Genomic DNA, 26922 nt, shown 5'->3' on the forward strand with positions numbered 1-26922 from the left:
AGCACTGTACTATAGTTGGTAAATATGTTAGCAATTCTAGCTACAGGATAAAAATTGTGAAACTTCTTTACTAGCAAACTAGTAAAAAATAAGCAAATAAATTATAAATAAGAGAACCAGGTTTCTCATTGTCAGAGAAAGTAGTTAAAAAGGAGCAAGGAAGAAAGACTGGAACAAGCCTTGTGCTAGTTTAGATTAGATTCAGAAATATCAGTTTGAACTCATCTTTAGCTAGCTAGATAGACAGATGGATGATGAGATAGAATGATAAATTATAGATATATGTATATTTACAAGTGAGTATACATACAAATATTTCCTGATTCTATTTGCCAAAAGGGCTGAGAACATGTGACACCCCAGTAGCAGCTAGCACATCTAGTGTACAGATCTTGGTTTCTAAATACCATTCTTCCATAAATGGTACTGGGGTTTTTGGAGAAAATATTGATTAGAGAGCTAGAAAAAAATAAATAAAAGATAAGCCTGGACCATTTGGTAGTGCCAGAAAGTATAAGAATGCTTTTTTTTTTTTAAGATTTTATTTATTTATTTGAGAGAGAAAGAATGAGAGATAGAGAGCACGAGAGGGAAGAGGGTCAGAGGGAGAAGCAGACTCCCCGCCGAGCAGGGAGCCCGATGCGGGGCTCGATCCCGGGACTCCAGGATCATGACCTGAGCCGAAGGCAGTCACTTAACCAACTGAGCCACCCAGGCGCCCAAGTATAAGAATGCTTAAAAATCATAATGATGGGGGACGCCTGGGTGGCTCAGTCAGTTAAGCGTCTGCCGTAGGCTCAGGTCATGTTCCCATGGTCCTGGGATCAAGTTCCACAACAGGCTCCTTGCTCAGCAGGGAGCCTACTTATACCTCTGCCTGCTGCTCCCCCTGCTTGTGTGCGTTCTCTCTCTCTTTCTCTCTCTCCCTAACAAATAAAATACTTTAAAAAAATGATAATGAAGGAAGCATGTCAAAGGGCCAGTCTAAAAGAACTTTGAAGGGCCAGAGTTGGAACAAATTTAATAACAAAATAAATAATGTAATATTGGATTATAACTGAATGTATAAATATTTGTGAGGTCACACTGACATATTAAGTAATAAAATAACTAATAAATAAATTTTCCTTACAGAAAAATTCCAAATAATATGTGTAAATACCCCCCTCCAGAGGGTGCAGCTTGACCCCCAACACCATGAGTGTAGGCTGAAATTGACAAGTCACTTCTAAAATGCAGAGTATGAAAAAACAAAAAGTTTCTCCAACTTCTTTTCAATTCTCGTGACATATATCACCAGTGATAAATGCTGATATCATGTACTCCCTTCACATGATGTAACAAAAAAGACATCTCACCTCTGTTACATTCTTCCCCAAAACCCATGAAAAATAAGAATGCAGTTGAGTCAGGTGGAACAAATCAGACAAGCTAAAATTAAAGAACATTCTGAAACAATACCAAACCAGTACTCCTAAAAATTGACAAGGTCATAAAAAAATGAGCAAGATTGAGAGCCTGAACCTGTCACATATCAGAGGAAACGAAATGAAATATGATACCCTTGATTGGACCCTGACACAGTAAAACGACATTACTGAAAAACTGGTGAAACCCAAATAGAATCTGTTGTCTAATTAATAATTTTGTACTAATGTTAATTTCTTAGTTTTAAAAAATGTTGTATGGTTCTATAACATGTTAATAGGGAAAGTTGTGTGAATAATATACATAAACTCTCTGTACTGTGTTTGTAATGTTCTGGTAAATCTGGGAGATATATGCATGACTTGTGTGCAGGCTTGTCTTTCCAGTACAACATACTATTAAAATAAAACCTTCATCTAGGTATTGTTTTAACTTTACTCTTCAAAATTTGGAAAGTATGGAATGATCCATACAATTGGCACCACAACAAAATAATGTACTTCATATCTTTCTAAAGTATGATTGATTTAAAATATTCAGGATTTTAAAATTAGTCAATTTTATTCCCATTGTCTCTCAGTACTTAAACATCTATTTAGGTCTAATATTTGCAGCTTATAAAGAAAACAACATCTCTTAAAAAAGAAGGTGGACATGAAATTGTACTAGTCATTTGAATGCCTCATTTTTCTCATTCTGAAATGAGGAAATGGTAGATCTCTAAAACTACTATCCACTTCCAATCTTATCCCCAAGAATAGAATTGATACAGTCATCTATAAAGAAACATTGTTTAGTATATATCATATTGTGTTATTTTTAAAATAATTTTATCAAGATGATACATGTACACAGATTACACAAATAATTCAAAAATGCTTATAAAAAAACAGTTCTCCCAAACAACAACAAAAAAAACAGTTGTCCCACTCAACTCCTCCTTATCAACAATTCTGCTTCCCTGAAGCAACCAATTTTAGCTAAATTTTGGATTTTCTCTAATCGTTATAGCCTGATTCTAAATACAACACTGATAAGGCTTACTTTAGTTTTCTTATTGCTGCCATAACAAATTACCACAAACTTAGTAGTTTAAACCAACACAAATTTATTAAATTACAGTCTTGTAGGTTAGAAGTTCAACAGGCTTATCACTGGACTAAGATCAAGGTGTCAGAAGGAACTATGATACTTTCTGGAGGGGTCCAAAGAAGACTTTCCTTGCCATTCCCAGTTTCTAGAGGGCAAACACATTCTTTGGCTGGTGGCCTCCTTCCACTATCTTCAAATCCAGCAACATCATATGTCTCTACCCTTCTTCTGTCATCACATTTCCTTCTGAGCACAGTCAGGAAAATTTCTCTGGTTTTAACCATTCATGTGATTCAACTGGGACCACCTAGACAATCTAGCATAATCTCCCTTGCTCAGGGGCCTTCATCTCCATCACATGACACATCAGCCAAGTATCTTCTACAATATAAGATAGTGTACTCACACATTCTAGGGATTGGAATTGGATAACTTTGGGGACCATTACTCTATCACATGGCTATTTCGTGATTTATCAGACCCAGCTATTCTCTACAGTGCCAACTAGTAAAGACGAGGATTTAGCTCATATATATATATAATCTTCCCTCCTCTGCCCACCTCCCAATTTTGGATATTTATATTATTTTAATTCTTTCATTAGTCACCTGGTAGCTTAAAGCAGTATATTTATAACTCTAGTTCTTCTGTCAACTTTAGATAATTCCCTTTAATTACTTACTATGTAAAATGAGTTTCACTCTTCTTTCTTCTACCATTCCCAACCCTTCTGTCAACTTAATCTTCACATACACATTGTACATATCACACATCTGTCATTTTGCAGGTAATATACTATATATGATCAAATTTTAATTCTGCCCCATAAACATATTAAGCCTTCTCTGTATTATGTATTTTATTATGACTATGTAAATATCATTCATGCAAATCCAAGCAGTGCATTAGAGTCACATTTCCTTCTCTGTGGGGCCAATGTGACTGTTTTGCCACTCAAGGGAGAAGGCTCTTGTCTAGATCATCTTTTATTATGCCAAGTGAAAAAAATTTCAATAATATAAAATAATCTCACATTTATAAAGCGATTGCTTTTCCTTTGGAATTCAGTCCAATTCAGTTCACTAAATCTTCCTTTCTAGCCCCACATACAAAGCCTTTTGCATCCTTGAAGTTATGTTAGAGTTAGAAGTCTTCTGATATTTTATACTTGAAACAGTCACATTTTAATTTCAAAAGAGATCCTTTATTCTTCTCTAACTATAATTTCATATAGGACTCTGCTATTATTTGACACATGCAATGTAAAATATTTTCTCCATATAATTTTTCTTCAAAGCTACAGAGGTTCAAAATTAATCGCAGGAAGGCAATATATAAGACAATAAAGGGGTACTACAAATACAAATTCCTACTATGTATGCATGAGCTTCCTTCTTATGCATGTCTCTTTTTCTTTCTAGATGGATTCCTAATTAGGAGAGACACATAAATATCTAGTAAGAAAAAAGAGTAGATTGTCATAGAAGTCACTTTATTATATGGCTGGACCTTTCCAATTTTTATTATTACCTTTCACCACATTTCCTTACCTGACTTGAACATATTTCATATTAATTTAATCATAGCTTCCATTTATATAAGAAGAGTCTGGTAACTTAATTCTATTTAAAATATTTTGAATAGTCCTATTAAATATATGTATATATAAAAAATGGCTGTATATGTATTTGTATACTTTGATAATTACTTCTGAGAAATATGATATATACATATGCAAGTTCTCTAAAAATGAAAGTATTCTTACAACACATGTTTCAGAAAAATCAACTCAATAAACTAAAAACCATAATAAAAAAAAGTTGTAAACTGCATCAATTCTCTATACATACCTGAGTTTTTGTGACCTTGTTATTAGGATCCAAAATATGTAATGGCATTTCAAATATAAAATCAGTGCTGGATAGTCTCAATGGTGCTTGCAATACTATGAGAGGAAAGTAAATATACTGATAAAATATTAAGAGATATTAGCTTATAGATAATTATTACTACACTTTTCAACACAAAACAATAAAAATAATTTTTTTTTATCTTTAGGTACCCAGACAGAAAACAAAGTCACACTTTAAAATATTTATAGAATATCATGGTTTATCACATCCATAAAATTCCAGTGTTGTATTTTAATGGTAACTAATTACAAGTACAATAGAAAAATTAGCCTTGAGAGATTAAAAGTATAAAATATACTAAATATTGAGCTGAGAATAAAGTAAACACAGTTAAAATGATCTCTATAATAAGAGTTTGACCAATGCAGAAGTACAGAAGTGAAAAGAAACATGTCTTTTGTAAATATTTTCTCCCAGTCAGTGGTTTGTCTTTTTGGTCTTTTGACAGTATCTTTTGCAGAGCAGAAACTTATCATTTTAATGAACTCCAGCTTCTCAATTCTTCCTTCACAGATACTGCCTCTGTTGTTGTATCTAAAATGTTATCGCCAAAGTTCATGTAGATTTTTTTCTTCTGTTATCTCCCAAAAGTTTTGTAATTTTGCATTTTATGTTTAGGTCTGTAATCCATTTTAAGTTAATTTTTGTGAAGGTACAAGGTCTGTATCTAGATTCATTCTTTTGCTTGTGATGTCCAGTTGTTCAGCACTATTTATTGAAAAGACTATCTTTCCTGAGCTATTGCCTGTGCTCATCTGTCAAAGATCAATTGACTACATTTATGTTGGTCTATTTCTGGGCTCTATTTTCTATTCCACTGATCTATTTGTTTATATTTCTGCTAATGCCAAAGTCTTGTGATTACTGCACCTTTGTAGAAAGTCTTGAAGTTGGATAGTGTCAGTCCTCCAATTTTGTTCTTCTCCTTCAGTAGTGTTGGCTATTGTGGGTCTTTCCCCTTTCCATATAAACTTTTAATCAATCTGGCAATACCCATAAAATAACTTTCGGGGATTTTGATTGAGATTGCACTGAATCTCTGGATGAAGTTGGGAAGTGCCATCTTAACAATATAGAGACTTCCTATGCATGAACATGGAATATCACTCCATTTATTTAATTCTTCTTTGATATCTTTCATCAGATAAATTTCATCATTTGCTATCTTTCCTTATATAGATCTTGTAAATACTTTGCTATATTTATACCTAAGTATTTCATTTTTGGAGGGGTGCTAATGTAAATGGTATTTTGTATTTAATTTCAAATTCCATTTATTCATTGCTTCTATATGGGAAAGCAATTGACTTTTGTGCATTAAGTTTGTATCCTGCAACCTTGCTGTAATAGCTTATTGGTTCCAGAAGTGTTTTTCTTAAGTGACTCTTTCAGATTTTCTACATAAACAATCATGTCATCAATAAATGAACAGTTGTTCTTCCTTCCTAATCTGTGTATCTTTTTCATGTCCTATTGCACTAGCTAGAACTTCTAGTACAATGATAAAAAAAAGTGGTGAGAAGGGATATTCTAGCTGGGTTTCTAATTTTAATGAGAAAGCTTTGAGTTTCTCATCATTAAGAATGATAATAGCTGCAGGGTATTTATATATAATATTATCAAGTTGAGAAAATTCTGTTCCAGCCCTCATTTCCTAAGCTGTTTTCATGAATGGGTATTAGATTTTATAAAATGTTTTATTTCCCCTGAATCTACTGATATGATCATGTGATATTTTTTTCTCTATCCTGTTCACATAATGGAATGCACTGATTTCTGAATGTGAACCAACCTTGTATACATGAGATAAATCTCACTTGTTCATGGTGCATAATTCTTTTATACATTGTTGGATTTGATTTGTTAATATTTTGTTAAGGACTTTTATATCCACGCTGAGAAGAGATATTGGTCTGCTGTTTTCTATTCTTGTAATGCCTTTGTCTGGTTTGGTATTAGAGTAAAACTGACCTCAAAATGAGTTAGAATGAGTTAGAAAGTATTCTTTCTCTTTCTATCTTCTGAAAGAGATTGTAGAGAATTGATTACAGAAAATTGGTATGATTCCATCTCTAAATGTTTGATAGAATCCACGAATGGATCCATCTGGGCCTGGTGCTTTCTGTTTTTGAAGGTTACTTAATTACTAATTCAGTTTTTTTAATAGATTGAGGTCTATCCAGACTGTCTATTTCTTCTTGTGTGAGTTTTGGTAGATTGTGTCTTTCAAGGAATTGCTCCATATCATCTAGCTTATCAAATTTGCATGCATATTGTTGTTGATGTAGTAACCTATTATCCTTTTAATTTGAAGAAATATTTTCCAGAAAACCTGAAGTGCTCAAGATTAAAGTCTTACACACTAACATTTTGACCTCTTTCAACATTCACTGGGATCCAGATGGTCAGGAAATGATATAATAGTTGATAATGAAACCAGCATTGTGAGACTCACTAATAATCATGAGAGTATCGACAAAAATCAACAGACATTTAAGGAGCTCCTCAGCATGAAGGAGAAATAATTCAGCAAAAATTGAGACAATGTAGTAATAGAAGAAAATTTCAAGGAAATTATCATAATACAAGTGGAGATAAAAAATGTTTTTATTTTTCAGAATTCTATAGGTAAAGAAATAATCACAAAAGTTAACTCTCATTAGATTAAAATTGCCAAAATTTCTTAAGACATAATAAAATCAGAAAAATATCCTGAGAAGTACAACAAAAAGATAAGGGAAAGGACAATAGGAAAGAAAATATAAGACATTTAAAATATATAACATAACCCAAGACATACAAAACACAGCCAATAAAGCCTTAGAGAAAGAAATATAGAAAATGGTGGGACGAACTTTTCAAGGAAATAGTTTATGAAAACTTTATAGAACTGGAGGATATGAATTTCCAGATTGAAAAGAACATAAGACAAGAACATAAGACAAAAGATTCACACTAAAGTTATCAGTGTGAAATAAGAGAATTTTATACTAAACCAAATTATCATTCAAGTGTGAAAGGAAAAACAAAGATATTTTCAGACATGGAAATTCTCAAAAATTAGCTCCCTTTGCCCTTTCTTTACAAACTCCTGGAAAATGTAATCTACCTAAACGGTGAAGTAAACCAAGAAATAGGAAGGTAGGGATTGAAAAAAACAGGAGATTCAAAACAGAAAAGAGTTAAAAAAAATCCCTACAATTATAGTGAAAGGAAATCTTAGACAAAAGTTCTGCCGCAGGGAAAGTATCTACTTCATGTTGTAGAAGAAGGTTGTTGTGCTCCAGGAAAGTTGCTTTAAGAGAATAAATAGATATGACATATTATGTGACAGTCTAGACTATGTGGAACATTGTCCAGACAAGCGTAATATAAAGGAGAGCTTTGTGGCATGGGAGGATTTAGTCAAATATCTAAGGACAATTGAGCAATTAATAACTCCAGGGATAAACAAAAATTTGAAGGAAAGTAAATAAAATAACTATGCAGTTACACTACTTGGCTTAACAATGAACAATGTATCATCATAACAATTATATTTCTGATAAAAATTTTAATTGAAATTTAAACTATAATTACATTACAAAATGGATAACAGGAGTTAATGTTTCAAGTTAGTACAGATGCTTGTCATTAAATAAGTGTTTTCATTAGATAATTAATGAAAAAATCACTGCCTCTGGGATGCAGGATAAGCCCTGAGAAGGAGATAATGGATTGCAATTCTGGATTAGCACTATTTTACTTTTAAAATATATATATGTAATTTGGGAGAAAAGTGATAACAGAAAGCTTGTGAGCCTCCTACTGAGGCATTATCCTTCTATTGAGGGTGGAGCTCAGGGAATAACGGACTTGACCAAGCATCCTTGAAACATAAAAATGGAATTGACCAGTGGACTATTCAAAAAAAACCTTGACATACATTACCTGTCCAAATGGCCAATCAAATGTATCTGGAATTTATGGATTTATGAGGCACTGCTGGTAAGGGAATGAGAATTCCTCATGTAGATACTTCCTACTGATATAACTATTAAGAGTACAAAAATGGGAAGCTCCAAACAAAAAACAGCTTCCCTTAGGAACAGGTTTCTAAAAATGACATTCAAAAGTCATATGTTAACTCAAAAGCAAAAAGCATCTTAAGGAGGGAGAAAAGGACAATTTGGAAGCTGTGTCTGATAGATGCCAACTTCTACAGGAAGAAATGTTACATGTCTGCCTGACTATACTTGTATCATTTGAATCATTAGTAAACTTTGGGTTTGGTAAGTTATATAATATAATCAAGTTTGCTTTGACATTCCAATCCTTTCTGGAAATACAGCAATATTTTTTTTTTACAAATTAGTATAGAAATTGTTGAATGAATTTTAAACCACTAAAAATAGAAAAAGAAAAAAACAGAATTACATATATACCAAATCTGAAGATGGGGAAGATGGTCTAATCTTTAGAACAATGTTAGAAATCACAGAGGAAATCATAGCTAAATTTCACTATAAAATTATTAAAAGTATTTATTGAACAACAAATAAAACTAAAAGCAAACGATGGAACTTGGAAAAAACTCACAGTAAAGGTGAAAAAAACTGATATAAATAAATAAGGAAATTACTGACATCTATCAGACAAATACATCACCACAATGATAAAGGTAAAGTTCATGAGCAGATAACTTACATATGAAATATATTATTAAGAGCAAAGATAGAAAAATTTTTAATCCTCATAAGTAATCAAAGAAATTGAAATGATATTCTTTTAATCACATAGAAAAATAGCCAATTTCTTTAATTCAAGCCTGGTTAGAGTTTACACTGAAGGAGAGGTAAAACAGCTTAACTCTTTACAAAAGCCCTTTCGCAAAATGTATCAAGAGCTTTAACACGTATATACTTTTTTTTGAGAGAGAGAGAGAAAGCCCGGGTATGTACTTGTTGGAGGAGGGGGGAGGGGCAGAGGGAGAGGGAGAGAGAGATTGCATAAGCAGGATCCATGCCCAACATGGAGCCCAACCTCATGACCCTGAGATCATAACCTGAACCAAAGTCAAGAGTTGGATGCTTAACGGCTGAGCCACCCAGGCATCCCTGATATGTATGGACTTCAGAAGGAATGCAGCCAATTCAGAGAATCTCACTTTTTAAAAAATCTAAACAGGGAGAAAGTATTCTACACAAAAATGTTCAATACTACAATATTTATATGAATAAGAAAATTAAAAAATGAATAAGAAAATAAAAGAAATTTATTTTCTTATTTTTCTTATTCATATAAATCCTTATGATTATGCTTAAATAATCTATAAGAGACACTTATTGGATTAAATATTCTGTAATAGTTATCAGCGTTAATTTATACAATTAAGAGTGTATAACATCCAAGTAAAAGTTTCTATTAAGAGTGAAGAGATTTCAACTTAACTGGCAGTTAAGATCGCAACTATGTTAAAAAAACAAAATAAAGGCATAGAACAAAAGAAGAGTAAGTTACCAAGATATTAATAATATCAGGTGTCAGGTGCAGTTTCTGTAACTCAACAAGGAGTGAACTTGGTTTGGTTACACTATTTCTCAAAATTCATTCTCAGAGGCACAATTTAAATCACACACACAGAAATCATATCATAATTTTACTTTCGACTATTTCTATTTTTAAAAAAGTAAATATCATATTCTGAATTGTTAAACTTTTAGCTGCTTAAGTGTAAATATTTGGTATGGGCACACCAAGTGAATGTTTCACAGTACATACCAGTAGCTTGAACATAACACGGTCGAATAAGTGGTGTTGTCTTTGGAATCATAGGAGTATTTGACAAACAATATTGAGTGTAAAGTTCTGAAGCCCTGAAGAAATTAATTTGAACTTGAATGCTGAAGTCATATGTTGCCACCTGACAGAGAAAAAAATACATTACACCTGTGATTATTTTTGCTCTAAGAAATTTGTGATACTATTTTTATTGTATATAAAGTGTACAACTTGAAGATTTGATACACATATCATAATGAAGTAACATGACGATCAAGCTAATTAAAATATCCATCGTCTCACACAGTTACCCTCCACCTTATTGTGAGAACACATATGATCCACCCTCGTAATAAATTTCAGGTATAAAGTACAGTATTGTTACCAGAGCTACTATATTACGTGCAATCTCACCTGGGATGAGTATTCATCCAAAGGAACTGAAATAAGGATCTCAAAGACATACTTGCACTCCTATGTTCATTGCAGCATTATTTACAATAGTCAAGACATGGAAATAACCTAAATGTCCACCAAAGGATAAATGGATAAAGAAAATGTGGTATATACATATAATGGAATATTTTTCAGCTTTAAAAATAGAAAGAAATTTGGCCATTTGCAAAAATATAGATGACCCTGCAGGACATTATGCTTAGTGAAATAAACCAGACAAAGAAAGACAAATAATATATGATCTCCCTTATATGTGGAATCTAAAATAGTCAAATTCATAGAAGCAGAAAACAGAATGGTGGTTACTAGGAGCTAGAGAGAGGGAGATATGGGGAGATGTTGGACAGGAGGTACAAAGTTTCAATTATACAAGATGAATAAGTTCTGGAGATCTAATGAGATACTATGGATCTAGCAAAATAGCAGTTTAAAAAAACACATTTTCTAAAAAGAAAAGTATCTTGTGATGTTGAGAGTAGCTTTTTTTTTTTAAATAAGACCTGGTTTATTTTTCATGAGCCTAAAAATAATTCTTTTTTTTAAGATTTTATTTATTTATTTGAGAGAGAGAATGAGAGAGAGAGAGCATGAGAGGGAAGAGGGTCAGAGAGAGAAGCAGACTCCCCGCCGAGCAGGGAGCCCGATGCGGGACTCGATCCCGGGACTCCAGGATCATGACCTGAGCCGAAGGCAGTCGCTTAACCAACTGAGCACCCAGGTGCCCAGCCTAAAAATAATTCTTAAAAATAAAATTAAATTTTAAGAATAGTTCCTATTGATTCAAAATGGACCAAAGACCTAAATATAAAACCTAAAACTATAAACCATTTAGGAGAAAAATCTTTGTAATCATTGGTTAGGAAAAGATTTCTTAAATACAATACCAAACAAATAATCTACAAAAGAAAAATGATTAAATTATATTTTATCAAAGTTAAAAGCATCTGTCCTGTTAAAGATAATGCTTAATAAATAAAATGAGAAGCCAAAAACACACTTTTGACCAAAAAATTCAACTTGTATCCAAAATATATAAAAGAACATACAAAATCAATAAAAAGCAAAGTTCCTAATGGAAAACTAAGTAAAAGATGTGAAAAGACAACTGAGAAAATAAAATATACCTAATACCACAAGAAAAGATGTTTAACATCATCACACGTTAGGGAAATGTAAATTGATTCACAGGAGAGAATACTTCACACCCATCACAATGGCTTAAACAAAAACGACATTACGAAGAACTAAAAAAGATGTGAGCACCTAAACCATTTATACATTGTTGATAGGCATACACAGTTTCATAGTCATTATGGAAAACAGTTTCCCACTTTCTTAGAAAAGTAAATATGCACTTAACATAAGGCTCACAATTCCTAATTCTACGTGTTTACCAAAGAGAAATGAACACTTGCATGTAAATGTTCATAGTAGCCTTATTTATAATTATGAAAACCTGAAAACAAGCCAAATTCCCTCCAAACAGTGAATGGACAACAAACTTTAGTAAATCCACACAAAAGAATACTTTTCAACAATGAAATGTAATGTACCAGTGTTACATATAATAATATGGATGAATATCAGATGCATTACTCTAAGTAAGAGAAGCCAAACTGAAAAGCCAACCTATCTTAAGACTTCATTTAATATGATATATAAGTGAAAAGGCGAAATTATACAAACAAAATGAGATCAGTGTTTGTTATTAACTGGAATTTGGGGAAACACTGACAGCAAACAGGTAAAAAAAAAATTTAGATGAGGGGATACAAGTAATCTCTATATTGATTTTTGTATTTGCTATGCAACTGTACAATTTGTCAATATTCATATAACAAAAAGACAACTTTACTGCATCATAATTTTTTTATTTTATTATGTTATGTTTATCACCATACATTACATCATTAGTTTTTGATGTAGTGTTCCATGATTCACTGTTTGCTTATAACACCCAGTGCTCCATTCGATATGTGCCCTCTTTAATACCCATCACCAGGCTAACCCATCCCCCTCCCCCCCTCCCCTCTAGAACCCTCAGTTTGTTTCTCAGAGTCCATAGTCTCTCATGGTTCGTCTCCCCCACCGATTTCCCCTCTTCATTTCTCCCTTCCTACTTACTGCCTCATAATTTTTAAAACAAATGAAATGAAAAGAAGGTAAAGCTAATTCCTTAGCTCTGTGCAAGGATAACAAACAAATTTATGAAGTGTTCCATATTTAAAACTATATGTGTGTGTGTGTGTGTGTGTGTGTGTATGTGTGTATAAAATACTCCACATTAATTAAAGAAAGAATGGTGATGCCAATTTGATACAGAAAAAAACCTGATAAAAATCATACATCCTTTCATAATAAAAGCACTCAGAACACTAAGAATAGAAGAGAACTTCCTCAACACACTAAGGAGCACTTATGAAAAGCCCACAGTTAACATCATATTTTAGGGTGAAATACTGAAAGTCTTCCCCCTGAGATCAGGAACAATATAAGGATGTCCTCTTTTTGCCAATGTCATTGAATAATGTACTAAAAGTTCTAGTCAGAGCAATCAGGACAAAAAAAGAGGATGGGATACAAGGCATTTGGATTGGAAAGGAAGGATTAAGACTATATGTATTTGCAGATGAAATGATCCTGTATAGAGAAAATCACTAAGAATCCACAAAGAAAGTGCTAGAGCTAATAAATGAATTCAGGAAAATTGTAATGTACAAGGTCAACAAACAAAAATCAAGTGTTTCTACATACTAGCAATGAACTCTGAAAAATAAAATAAGTAAACAGTTTCATTTAAATAAGATTCAAGGGGCACCTGGGTGGCTCAGTAATGTAGGCATCCAACTCTTGATCTCAGGTCATGAGATCAAGCCCCACACTGGGCTCCACACTCAATGGGAAGTCAGCTTCTCTCCTCCCTCTGCCCCGCCCACTGCTCATGGGTGCTTGCTCACTTGCTCTCTCTAAAATAAATAATTTTTTTAAATAAGATCCAAAAGAATAAAATTCCTAGAAATAAATAAATAAATAAATAAATAAAATAAATGTGTCCAAGTTGTGACAAACTTGTACAATGAAAACTACAATACATTGTGGAAAGAAATTAAAGTTCTGCATAAATGGAAAGACATCCAGTGTTCACCAATTGGAAGAATTAGTATTGTTCGGATGTCAGTACTGCATTAAGCAATCTACAATTCATGGCAATCCCTATCAGAATCCCAATGGCCATTTCTGCAAAAATGGATAGGCCAAACATTAAATTCGTAAGTAATAGTAAGGCCCCAAATAGCCAAAACAATCTGAAAAAAAAGAATAAAGGTGAAGAATGTATATTTCTCAATTTCAGAACTTATTATAAAGCTACAGTAATCGAAACAGTGTGGTAATGGCAAATGGGACTATATCAGACACAAAAATATCTGCTCATCAAAGTAAACAATCAACAGAGTGAAAAGGCAACTTACGAAATGGGAGGAAATGTTTGCAAACCATATATTTGATAAGGTATTAATAACCAGAATATATATAAAGAACTATAGCTCGACAACAACAAAAAAACATAATTCAATTTTAAAAAGGGCAAAGGACTTGAGTGGGTATTTCCCCAAAGATGATATACAGATGTCCAACAAGTATATGAAAAGATACTTGACAACACTAATCATCAGAGGAATGCAAATCAAAATCACAATAAGATATCACCTCACACCCATTATCATGGCTGTGATAAAAAGTCCAGAAAATAATAAGTGTTGATGTGAATGTGGAGAAATTGGAACCCTTGTACAGTATTGGTGGGATAGTAAAACAGTGCTAGCAATATGTAAAACAGTATGGGGTTCCTCAAGAAATTAAAAATAGAGCTACCATTTAATTCAGCAATCCCACTTTTAGGTATGTATTTAAAAGATCTGAAAGTAGGGTCTTGCAGAGATATTTGTACACCTATCACCGTAATAGCACTATTCAAAATAGCTGAGAGGTAGAAGCAAAACAAATGTCCACAGACAGATGAATGGATTAACAAAATCTGGTATAAATATTGTTTAGGCTTAAAAATAAAGGAAATCCTGTCACATGCTATAATATGAATGATCTTTGAGGACATTACGTTAAAAGAAATAATCCAGTCACCAAAAGACAAATACTGTATGATTCCACTCATATGAGGTATCTAAAGTAGTCAAATTTATAGAAACACAAAGTAGAATGGTTGTTGCCTAGGTTTCGGGGGAGAGGGGGAAAGGGGAGTATTTTTAAATGGGTACAGAGTTTCAGATCTGCAAGATGAAAAAGTTCTGGAGCTCTGTTTCACAACGATGTGAATACAATTTAACATTTAAAATAGTTAAGATGCAAATTTTAAGTTACATGTTTCCTAACACAATATAAATAAAAACCCAAAACATTGTGCTGAGTGAAAGAACTCAGACAAAAATGGTCACATATTGTATAATTCCTTTTATATGAAATAATCCAGAAGAGATAGATCCATAGAGACTGAACACAGTTTGGTGGCTGTCAGTGGCTCATGGAAAGAGAGGTGAGGAGAAACTGCTTTAATAAGTAAAGGGTTTTGCTTTGCAGTGACTGAAATGTTTTTAAATGGGACAGAGGGAATGGTTATACCAAACAGTAAAGGCACTAAAAGCCACTGAATTGTTTACTTTAAAAATGGTTCATTTTACGTTATATAAATTTCCTCTCAACAAATTATTTCTTAAAAAATAGAGGAAGAAGTCAATCAAAGGTTTCTAGGAATTCCCCCAGACCCCTATCATATGATGATCTCAAGGTTCTAGAGAAGTAAAAAATAAGAGAGTCTGTTTTTGCAAAATGATTGAGGGACTGTATTGTACTAGGTCTTATATGAGATTATTCTATTTATTGAGATTAAACAGTTTAACTATTCTTCCTACCTCACATTCTCCCTCTTTTAGATGGATGTCTCTGATGAACAGCTCACTTGAAAATTGAAATGGCCTAACCCTTTGAATTCTGACTGGTAATTTCCTCGCTGTGAGCTCATCAATTAAAAACTAAAGAACCTGGGTAAGGATGTGTGTGTAGGATTAGAAGTGGCTACAGCCCCAAATATCAATTTTGGAAATCAAATTGTAAATTTTATAAATTATATAATTTATTAGAAAATTTAAAATTATAAAAACTAAAATTAATGTATAAAAGAACTAAAATACAACTGAAGTAATGTCAATGCTAAAATATTTACATACATAAAAACTATTACTGCATTTTAAATTAAATTATAAAATATGAAAATGATCAAAATTCATTTTTTCTCAAGACCAATTTAACTATATATTGATTTTTTATTAAAACCTAACATTATTCATGTTTCTAATAATTTTTAAAATATTGATATCCTGCAACAACTGTTGCTCTATGATTTTTTGGTAAATTTCTGGAGGTGGAAAGGAGGAATATAATAGGCAAGAATGGCAAATGTTTTAAATGTAAGAAAGGGAAGAATAACAGTACCACTGACATATCTAAGTTTCCAAGATCATGACAACAAGCAATGATGGTTTCAGAGGTACATATACCTAGTGCTTTGCTATACTCATCAAGCCCATGCTGACAACCTGAAAATTTTAAATAAAATGAATAGTTAATAATAGAAAAGTTATACTTAGAGTTCCAGCCATGCATATCACTCTAGTAGGCAAAACATTTAGGTTTTCATTTTGGTTTTTCATTTGTTTATTTGACACACACACACACAGAGAGAGAGAGAGAGAGAGAGAACAAGCAGGGGGCAGGAAAAGGGAGAAGCAGGCTCCCCACCAAGGAGGGAGCCTGATGTGGGGCTCAATCCCAGGACCCCTGGGATCATGACCTGAGCCAAAGGCAGGCGTTTAACTGACTGAGCCACCCAGGCGCCCCTCATTTTGTTTTTATTTAACATTAGTTGACTACTGTGGTCTGAAAGTGTCCCCTCAAAATTTATGTTGAAAGCCTAACCCCCAAAGATGACAGTATTAGGAGTTACAGCCTTTGGGAGGTGCTTAGGCCAAGGGTGAAACCCTCATGATTGGGATTAGTGCCTTATCAGAGACCCCACAGAAATCCCTAACCCCTTCCACCATGTGAAGACACATCAGGAAGTCTGCAACCCAGAAGAGGACCCTCACTCTACCATGCTGGTGCCATGATCCTGGACTTCCAGCCTTCAGAACTGTGATAAATAAATTTTTATTATCGTTTACAAACTACTCAGTCTGTGGTATTTTGTTATGGAACCTGAACAGACTGAGACTCTGGCCATACCACTGACAATTCTATCTCTTGTCATAGAATCTTTCATAAACAGACTATTCTTATAACAGAATAATAGAAGCAAAAAATACTATAGCTTGTTTTATTTTCATGAATATTTCTTTATTTTGACAAATCAGAGTAAGCAACTCATTCCCATGATTTCTGCAATGACACCAATACACAGATGTCAAGGAGTGAATTGAATAAAGATATATTTCATGTATAAATACTACCTGATTTCATATATCAGTCCTTAAAACAAAACAATTTTGCTTGACCTTATTTCCCCTACAATTTGTCATTGTTAATCATCAGCAAATAGTTATATTCTGCCCCATTTCTTTTTTTCCTCTTCTGGTTTATCTTTGTTCTTATTTTGAGTATTAACATAAATCAGTATTTTCTATCATATGTATTTTATCAGTACCATATGTATTTTAACAGTATTTATATTATTTTTAGATTATTATCTTATTCTTTAAGTTTTAGGTTTTGTTCATATAATACAAATACATATTTTAAAGTGAAATAGTCTCAAAAAGAATGTTTCCCAAACTGTCATCCTTATCTGATTGGGATGTATGGAGATGGATTCCCAATGGAAGAAGCAGAGGGGAATGGAGGAGATCAATGGAAATGTGAAGGCAAGGAAATGGGAGGCCAGGATTCTGGATGGACCTCCACATGAATATGGAAATCACTCAGAAAATTAGAGGAGTAGAGTACAGAATATACGATGAGACTGGCTGGTAGCAATGTCCAGAGATTATTACTCTGCATAAGGGGAAATGGTAAGCTCATAGAATATGAAGTTCAAAGAAGCAGCCATTTTTAACAGAAAAAGACCATCTAGAAAAATCCACCCAGGGAGCGAGGCTTCCAGAAAGCATCACCTCTAGAGCCACATCCAGATCCAAAGGAAAGGCTATATAAGGAACAGTGCCCTAGAGAGAGCCATGTTCATAATATGAAGAAACTATGAAGGGAAAGAAAGCCCTAAAAAACATTGAAAACTTACGTAAATATAGGGATGCTAGCGGGCAGATAGGAAGGGAAAGAAAGCCAAGTGTGAGGGAGCTCAGAGCTAGTAGGGATGAGAATCTATTCACAGAGGTCTCCACTTTGAGGGATGACTGAGGTAAAATGTGATCATGATGGATTAAAATCCTGACAGTTATTGAGTCTTGACTGTCACTGGGTCTAGCGCTGCGTCCCAAAGTCAGTGATGACAGGAGTGGAAGATGGGAGTGGTAGGAGAGATTTAACATAGAGCATGACTGTCAGCTTCACTAGAGAATATCTGATGTCATAAATGATGCAGATGTTGGTAACTGTCAAGGTAATTCTATGTACCGATTCTCAGCCCTTAACTGTCTCTTTTGTTTTAAGTGCGAGACCTTTTTCCCTCTCAAAACACATGTATTTTCTAAAACACTATGTGCTGAATTCACAGAGCTGAGAGTCATCCCCTGCCTTCTCTAACTGCCAGATGCATGTATGTGGGAAGTTATACTGGACCTGCTTTCTCATAATTCGCATCTTCACAATTTATATAAAATGAATTTATACCCAAGGTAGCCCTGTAATTACTCAGAATGCAAAATTCAGAGGTTCCATGATCTCTCCACCCACATCTTATCCTCACAACAGAACTAAAGAATATAAGATTTATCTCTCACACAGAAACTCAGTGATACAGAGAGAGGAAAGGAAATGAGGGCAGTTACTGTGAAACCACTGAGCTATCTAATGAAGGGGGAAATCTTGGAAAGTTTTGTGAATTGAATAAAGTGCTTTCCTAGTTGTTGTCATTCAGACGGAGGAACACCTCAAATTGAAAATGATATTCTGATGAAGATTTCAGTCCCCCAGCCAGTGTTGGCGGACAAAAATGTTTATGGGGCGGGTGTCACTCAAATGCCCTCTCTTTTAATCCTTAAAGGATCACCCTGCCTTCCTGTAAGACTGATTGTAAATCCAGAATAATCACTACAAAACATTTACCCAAAGGCTGTATATCCTTGAAGAACATAGGCTGGTAGAAAAAAGAAAAAAGTTAAAAAATTTAGCGATTCTCCTTCATTTTCAAGAGTGCTAGGGCAAATATAGAGCAGGACAGATGAGAGCTTCAGAGCAACCAAGCCACTGTAGATTGACTAGCCTGTGCCACAGAGCGGAACCTGGGCCATGGTGGCAGGAAAAGTAAGGGTAAGAACCAGGGAAGATCTACACCAGTGCTGTCAAATACAATCTTCTGTGATGATGCAATATTCTGCACTGTCCAAAAGCCATGTGGGGATCCTGAGACCTTGAAATGTGGCTATTTTGACTAAGGAAATAATTTTTATTTTATTTAACTTTAAAGTTTAATTTAAATATCCACACATAGCTAGTGGCTACCATATAAAGAAGCACAACTCTATACACTGGCCAAAAAGACATGTGAGTGGACCACAAGGAAAGGAGGGGCTCGAATGACAGTGTAAACAAACTGTTCCAGTCAAGGATGCCAAACACAACTGTAATTGCCCACCAGTACTTTTAATTGTACCCAAACCCAGTGCAGTATAGGAAAAGAAGGGTTACAACTAGAAATAAATCCAGCCTTTTATGATTTTACATTTGCCTGTTACACAAGTCAACCAAGAGAGCAGCCACTGACTATTTACATCTACACACACACACACACACACACACACACACACACACACACACACACACACAGAAAGATAACTTATAGCTAGCTATAAACAGAGTGGAAGATATGTGAAATGACTAGAAACTAGATAATCAATCTGCCTCACTGGCACAAATTTATAGACCAAAATCTCACAGGGCATATGGTCTATGCAGGGTTTTTTTTATGTTCATCTCATTGTTGGACTGAATTGCATTCTGATACTCTAAGTAAATCTCCCTTTAAAATACCCAATAAATGCAGAACAATTCCAAATCTTAAGGAATGTGTGGCACTCCAGAGAACTAAATGCATGTAATTTAATTTTACAGCAAATTTTTAGAATCCTAAGAGAACCACAATTGAAACATTAAAAAATAGATTAACAAGTTTTTAATTGTTGACAATGTTAAAAAGTAAATTGAACTCAAAAAATGAAAATACCAAATTGCATACGAATCCTCCCAAAAAGTCATATAACAAACATAAACTGGATTATATACTTTTTCTAAGTTTTAGTGACCCTCAGGTTAAAATGCTTTTGTGGATTAAGGATGACATTAAAAACACAGTTATATATTTCCACTATATAAAAATATAAAATCACAACATAGACTTAAGAAAACATATAAATTGATCTTAACAGACTTGAAAATGCAAAGATTAAATTACTACACAAACTTATTAGTTTCTTTCTCTTCTTTCCCTTAGTTTCTTATTGAAGAATATGTGTGTGTGTATGTGTGTGTGTGTGCGTGCGTGCGTTTGCATACTTCTGTGTGCATACAAAATGCAGGCATTGGGTAGGAGAAAGACATAATGCTTCAAAATACTAACTGTCACAAAAGGATTATTTTCTTTTTATTGTGTTATTGTCTTTATCAATAAGAGTACAGATTTGAAAAAAATAAAACAAAAATAATGCCACATAGCTTATTTTGAAAATTAGCATTCTCTTCCCTGCATCATTGTATACTTGCACACATACACACACACATACACGCACACATACACAAATCCAGATGCAATCATTTTGAACTCTCTTAGTGGCCAAAGATTTACCTCAACATAGCTAAATAATCTATATGGATTGTAATAAAACAAGCCTCAATAAATTTAAATTTATTTAAATAATACAAAGTATAGTCTCCATTCACAATAGGATTATATTAGAAGTCAATAACAGAACGAAATTTGGTAAATTCACAAATATGTGGAAGTTAAACAACATACCCTAAATAACCAATGGATCAAAGGAAAAACTTATGTATGAAATTGCAAAACACTTTGATGAACAGAAATTAAAACACAACAGACCAAAACTTTTGAAATACAGGTAAAACAATGCTTAGAGGGAAATGTAGAGCTTTAAAACCTATATAAAAAAATAAGATCTCAACTCAATATCCTAACCTTCTGCCTTAAAAAAAGACAAGAAATAAAGCAAAGCAAACTAAACTCAAAGTAGGCAGAAGGGAGTAAACAGTAAAGGATAAAGTGGAAATATAGAAATAAAGCATCAAAAATCGTACAGAAAACCAACTATACTAAAAATTGAATCGTGAAAATATCAACAACACTGACAAAACCATTAGATAGGTTGACCAAGATGAAGAGAGAGATGACTCAATTTTAAAATAAAGTCTTTTGTTTTGTTTTTATTATGTTATGTTAATCACCATATATTACATCATTTGTTTTTTTAAACTTTTTATTGTTATGTTAATCACCATACATTACATCATTAGTTTTTGAGGTAGTGTTCCATGATTCATTTGCATGTAACACCCAGTGCTCCATGCAGTACGTGCCCTCTTTACTACCCATCACCGGGCTAACCCATCCCCCCACCCCCTCCCCTAAAAGAATAAAATAAAATAAATCAGAAATGAAAGAAGAAACATTATTACTTATCCTACAGAAATAAAAATAATAAGAGAACACCATGAATAACTGTATAACAACAAATTAGATAACTTAGATAAAATTTCCCGAGAAGAAACAGAAAATTTGACCACCAAAAAAAACCTTCCAGTTATAAGTCCCGGGGATATAATTACAGCATGGTGACTACAGTTAATAATACTGTATTGTTATACTTCAAAGTTGCTAAGATAGTAGATCTTAAAAGGTCTCATCACAAGAAAAAAAAACTATATGAGGTGATAGATGTTAACTAAACTTATTGTGGTAATCATTTCACAATATATACACATATAAAATCATTATGTTGTACACCTGAAACTAATACATGTTATATGTCAATTATATCTCAATAAAAAAATAGGGAAACTTGCCTGAAAGAAGTATTAAAGAAAACTATTAAGATATAGATAAAAGGGGGCAGGGAAAGTAGGAGAGACCCATTGGCCTTAGTTTTCTGAAGGGAAGCCAGAGAACTGATTACAGCAAAATAAAAAGTTCCCAGGAGAGAAAACATAAATACAAAAGGAACATCAGGTCATTCCAGAATGAACAATAGGGAATGAAACCAACATCCAATGAGCTCCATCCAAAGTGGAACATAAGACAGAAGAAACTCATATGAAATCTATAAATGAAATCAAACAGGCAATACTAATAAAGAACTAAAGGATGAGAAACAAGAGAAACTCTCCTTTTGATCTGGATGCTATAAATTTTGCAAAGAGGAATATATGCAAAAAACATTTTTAAAGTCTGCCCATGATTTGATCTGACACAGAAATGCTACTCATGCTTAACAACTGGGATGACAGATATTTTGTGTCAAATAATATAATCATGCCACCTCCAATGACATGGCCTTAATTTTTTTAATTGTCTTGTACAGATATATGTTTAAGTCAAGATAACATTTCCGATATTCTACAAATTCCTGACAAGTGTCAATTTCTTTTCTTTTTTCCCATTGTGTTATGGGTCTTTATTTTATTCGCTTCTATAGATACCCTTCTAGATATAATTAGTTAAGCATTTAGAAATTATCCCCCCAAATAAACTTAATCCCATAAGAAATTAATTGTGACTGCAAATTTCTTTCCCTTTCTTTCTATGAAAGAGACCATATAAAAATGGTAATTGACATTTTAATGAGTGTAACTTTATGAAATTGAAGATTTTGAGTGCTAATGACTAGGAACAAAGTTGATAAACCTAAAGAATAGATACAAAAGTTTTGTGTCCATAGGCTAAAAGAATATGTACTATTCTTCATCATGTTTGGATTCCTAACATGGTATCATGAAGATCCAGTGGGTCAGGAGGCTGAGGATGTAACAGTGTTTTATTCAGGCTCTACCAGGTAAGGTAGCCTTGACAAATCACTTAGCCTCGCTGTGCATCGGCTTCTATGACTGGAAAAAGGAGGAAAAAATCTAAAGTCTCAATGCTTGTCTTACTGGATTCAGATGGAAATAAAGTGATATTAGATTTGTAAGTACTTTACAAACTCTTAAGTACTATATAATTATCAATTAAAGGATTGTTATAATATTTTAAAGAAATAAAAAATGTAAATAGATCTATAACAAGCAAATAGATTGAATTAGTAATTTAAAATAAATATGACAAAGGAATGCCCAGGACCAGATGACTTCGATGGTGAAATATATCACTAAATTAAAGAAGATTTACAATAGAATCCTTCACAAATTCTTTCAAAAATAGAAGAGGAGAGAACACTTCTCAACTCATTCTAAGAAGTCAATATTACCCTGATACTAAAACCAAACAAAGACAGTTGAAGGAAGGAAACTACAGATCAATATTGCTTATGAACACAGATGCAAAATCCGTCAAGAAAATAATTAGGAAATTGAATGCAGCAATATATAAAAAGGATTATACTCCAAGTGTAATGATCAAGTGGGATTTATCCCAGGGATGTAAGGTTGGTTTAACATATAGAAATCAAACAATACAATGCACCATATTAACAGAGGACAAATCAAGATCACCAAAATAGAAGCCAAAAATTTCTGACAAAATCCAAATTTCTTTCATGATGAAAATACTCAACTAGGAATAGAAGAGAACTTCCTCAACCTGATAAAAGGAATCTACAAAAAAATTGCTAACATCATATTTAAAGATGGAAGATGGATGCTTTCCTCCTAATATCAGGAACAAGTTAAGATGTTTGCTTTCACCACTTCTAAACCACATTGTACTGGAGGTTCTGGAAATCAGAGACTAAAAAAAGTAAAAGGCATCCAGATTGGAAAGGAAGAAGTAAAATTTTCTCTATTTGCAAAAGGCATATTCTTATAGAAAATTCTAAGGAATCTACTAACAAACTATTAGAACTAATGAATAAGCTCAACAAGGTTACAAAATACTAGATCAATGTTTAAAATCAATTGCTTTTCTATACACTTAACATGAACAATTTGCAAATGAAATTAAGAAAACAATCTCCTTTACAATAGCATTAAAAATATTAGAAATAAAATTAATAAGGTGGGAACTTTGCACACTGAAAACTACAAAACATTGTTGAAAGAAATTAAAACCTAAATAAATGCAAAAACATCCCATGTTCATGGATTAGAAGAATTAGTATTGTTAAGATGGTAATATTCCCCAAATTGATCTACAGATTCTTCAGAGTCCTTATCAAAATCCCAGCTGGATTTTTTTTTGCAGTAATTGGCAAGGTAATCCTAACATTCATACGGAACTGCATGGGACAGAAATTAGCCAAAAATATTACTGAAAATTGGTGGACTCACATTTTCCAATTTCAAAAATTACTATAATATTTATTACACTAATCAAGACATTGTGTTATTAGAATAAGGAAAGACATCTAGATAAATGGAACAGAAATGAAACTCCAGAGATAAACACTTATATTTATGTTTAACTGATTTTAGACAAGGGTGCTAAGGCAGTTTAATGGGGTAAAACAATATTTTCAATAAATTCTCCTGGAACAAATGGACATTGCATGCAAAAGAATGAAACTAGATTCTTATAGCATACACAAAAGTAATACAAAATGGATCATAGACCTAAACCTAAGAGGTAATGTTATAAAACTCTTAGAAGCAAACAGAAATCTTTATGATTTGGGTTAGGTAATAGCTTCTTAGATATGACACCAAAAAGCAAAAGTGACAAAAAAAAAAAAAAGAAAAACAGATACATTGGACTTTTGTCAGACATGTGTTTTACATTGGCAAATGATAATACCCAATATAAAGAAGATGTGAAAAAAAGACAGCATGTTAGCAGACTAGAATGTAAGCTTTCTACTATAACTTCAAGGTCCAGAAGAATGCAGGGTAGCTAGTAGGTGCTCAATAAATATTTGTGGATGGTTATCAATGGAAATATAAATTGATACAAGTTTTATGGTGGCAGTGTGGATATATGTGCCAATAATTAAAATGCACATATCCTTTCCTCATTAATTTCAACTATCTAAAAGAAAAAAATAGAATAAGTTCTCAAAAATGAACGTGCAGATTTATGCGCTGTATTTTAATTTACTTATTGAATGGATACTTACTGATTGATGGGCGCCAAAAATACACTAATGCTACAAATATAACATTGAACTATATATCAAACTGTTTTCCTACTTTGAATAATAATATCACTGATGGCATAAAGATATTTGACTAAATAAAAAAATCTACATCTATTTTGGATTAAAATTTGTATTAAATTAGTACTAGAAAGATATTTCCCAACATGAGCTTAAAACATTATGATGCTTCACAGAAAACTAGGAATAAGATAAGCCAAGAAAATAATGTGACCTGGTTCTGGAAATTCTAAACGATATAAGAAAAATAGGTAAAAATTTTAATTATTTAATTGGAAGAGACAAATAACAATATTTGCAGTCTATTACAGTATTCCTGAAAAATCTAAAATAAATTGAAGGATAATTTAAAATAACTGAAGCTTAAGGTAAGATGGACAGTTGTTTGTTTTGTTTTGTTTTTTTAAGTAGGCCCCATGCCCAGCGTGGAGCCCAATATGGGGCTTGAACCCACAACCCCTGAGATCAAAACCTGAGCTGAGATCAAGAGTCAGACACTTACCTGACTGAGCCACCCAGGCACCCCAAGATACACAGTTTTATATATACCTCACCAACATTATTTTCAAAATTTAAGAGCATAAAATACATAAAACCCAAACATTTACACAGCACAAAAGAACATAGCAAAATTACTTCAAAATATCTCAAAATTTTGCTGAGTAGCATAAAATACTTTAATAAAATAAAAGGCTTGGGGTGCCTGGGTGGCTCAGTCCATTGAGCATCCAACTCTTGGTTTCAGCTCAGGTCATGATCTCATGGGTCCTGGGATGGAGCCCCAAGACAGTCTCCCCATTCAGCAGGGAGTTTGCTTGAAGATTCTCTCCCTCTGCCCCTCCTCCCACTCAAGTTCTTTCTCTCTCCCTCTCTCAAATAAATAAATCTTTAAAAAATAATAAGATAAAAGGCTATTCTTATTTCTGAAAAGGAAGCTCAATTTTATAGAAAAATCACTTCCTTGAAATTTTTTTTATTAGTTTAATGCAACACAAATCAAAATCCCCATAGGACTTATGGCTATAAACTTGAGAAAATGATTCCAAACTTTATCAGGAAAAGTAAAACAGAAAACTGGCCAATAATATTGTAAAAAGAAAAGAATAGAGGCCACTTATCCTACCAGAGAGTTAAAAGAATTGTAACAATACCAACCAGACCAAATTGCTAGCAAATAAATCACTACTGTGGTAGGGTGGTTTGTTACACAAGAAGAATCCAAGATACGCAATTTAAAAAGATTTTTCACCTTTCAGATTGACAGAATATTATCTGTGCCTGCATATATAACTGATGCAACCTAGTTGTACAAAGACAATGAGCAACACTTTACACTGTTACTGGCATTTAATATAACTGGTATAACTTTTTTAGGAGAGCAGTTTGGCAATACATATCAACAGCCTAAAATATGTACATAGAGTTTGACCCAACTACTCTCCTTCTAGAAAGATATAATGAAAATAAATAACGTGAAAGCAAACATTTATCTACAAGGATGTTTTCTACAGCATCATTTATAAAGCCCCCAAAATGGAAAAATCTTAAGTGCATAGTAAGAAGGATTAGTTAAGGGACTATAACATGATTTAGCCATTAAATAATAAGATAGATCATCCCTAAACAATTAAATTGTATTTAGAATACTTAATTCAAAACACAAAAAGCTATCCATGACATTTTAATTGATACACTGAGTAAAAAATGTGGGTTAAAAATAATTCATAAAGTATTACTTCATTACAATTATAGATGTAAAAATATAAGCATAGAGTTAG

At 33.1% G+C, this 26922-nt stretch overlaps 1 protein-coding gene across 1 annotated transcript in view; it reads right to left on the reverse strand.

The window, feature by feature from the left end:
• CFAP47 (cilia and flagella associated protein 47) overlaps nt 1-26922 on the reverse strand; it is a 525897-nt gene that overhangs the window by 395670 nt on the left and 103305 nt on the right. The window contains exons 22-23 of the mRNA XM_027608633.2: nt 10194-10335; nt 4371-4465 (exon numbers count right to left, since the gene is read on the reverse strand). Of these exons, the coding sequence (XP_027464434.2) occupies nt 4371-4465; nt 10194-10335 (237 nt within the window). The remainder of the gene's footprint in view (nt 1-4370; nt 4466-10193; nt 10336-26922) is intronic.

The sequence above is a fragment of the Zalophus californianus genome, chromosome X (assembly GCF_009762305.2).
Source record: "Zalophus californianus isolate mZalCal1 chromosome X, mZalCal1.pri.v2, whole genome shotgun sequence".
In the NCBI taxonomy this organism is placed as follows: Eukaryota; Metazoa; Chordata; class Mammalia; order Carnivora; family Otariidae; genus Zalophus; species Zalophus californianus.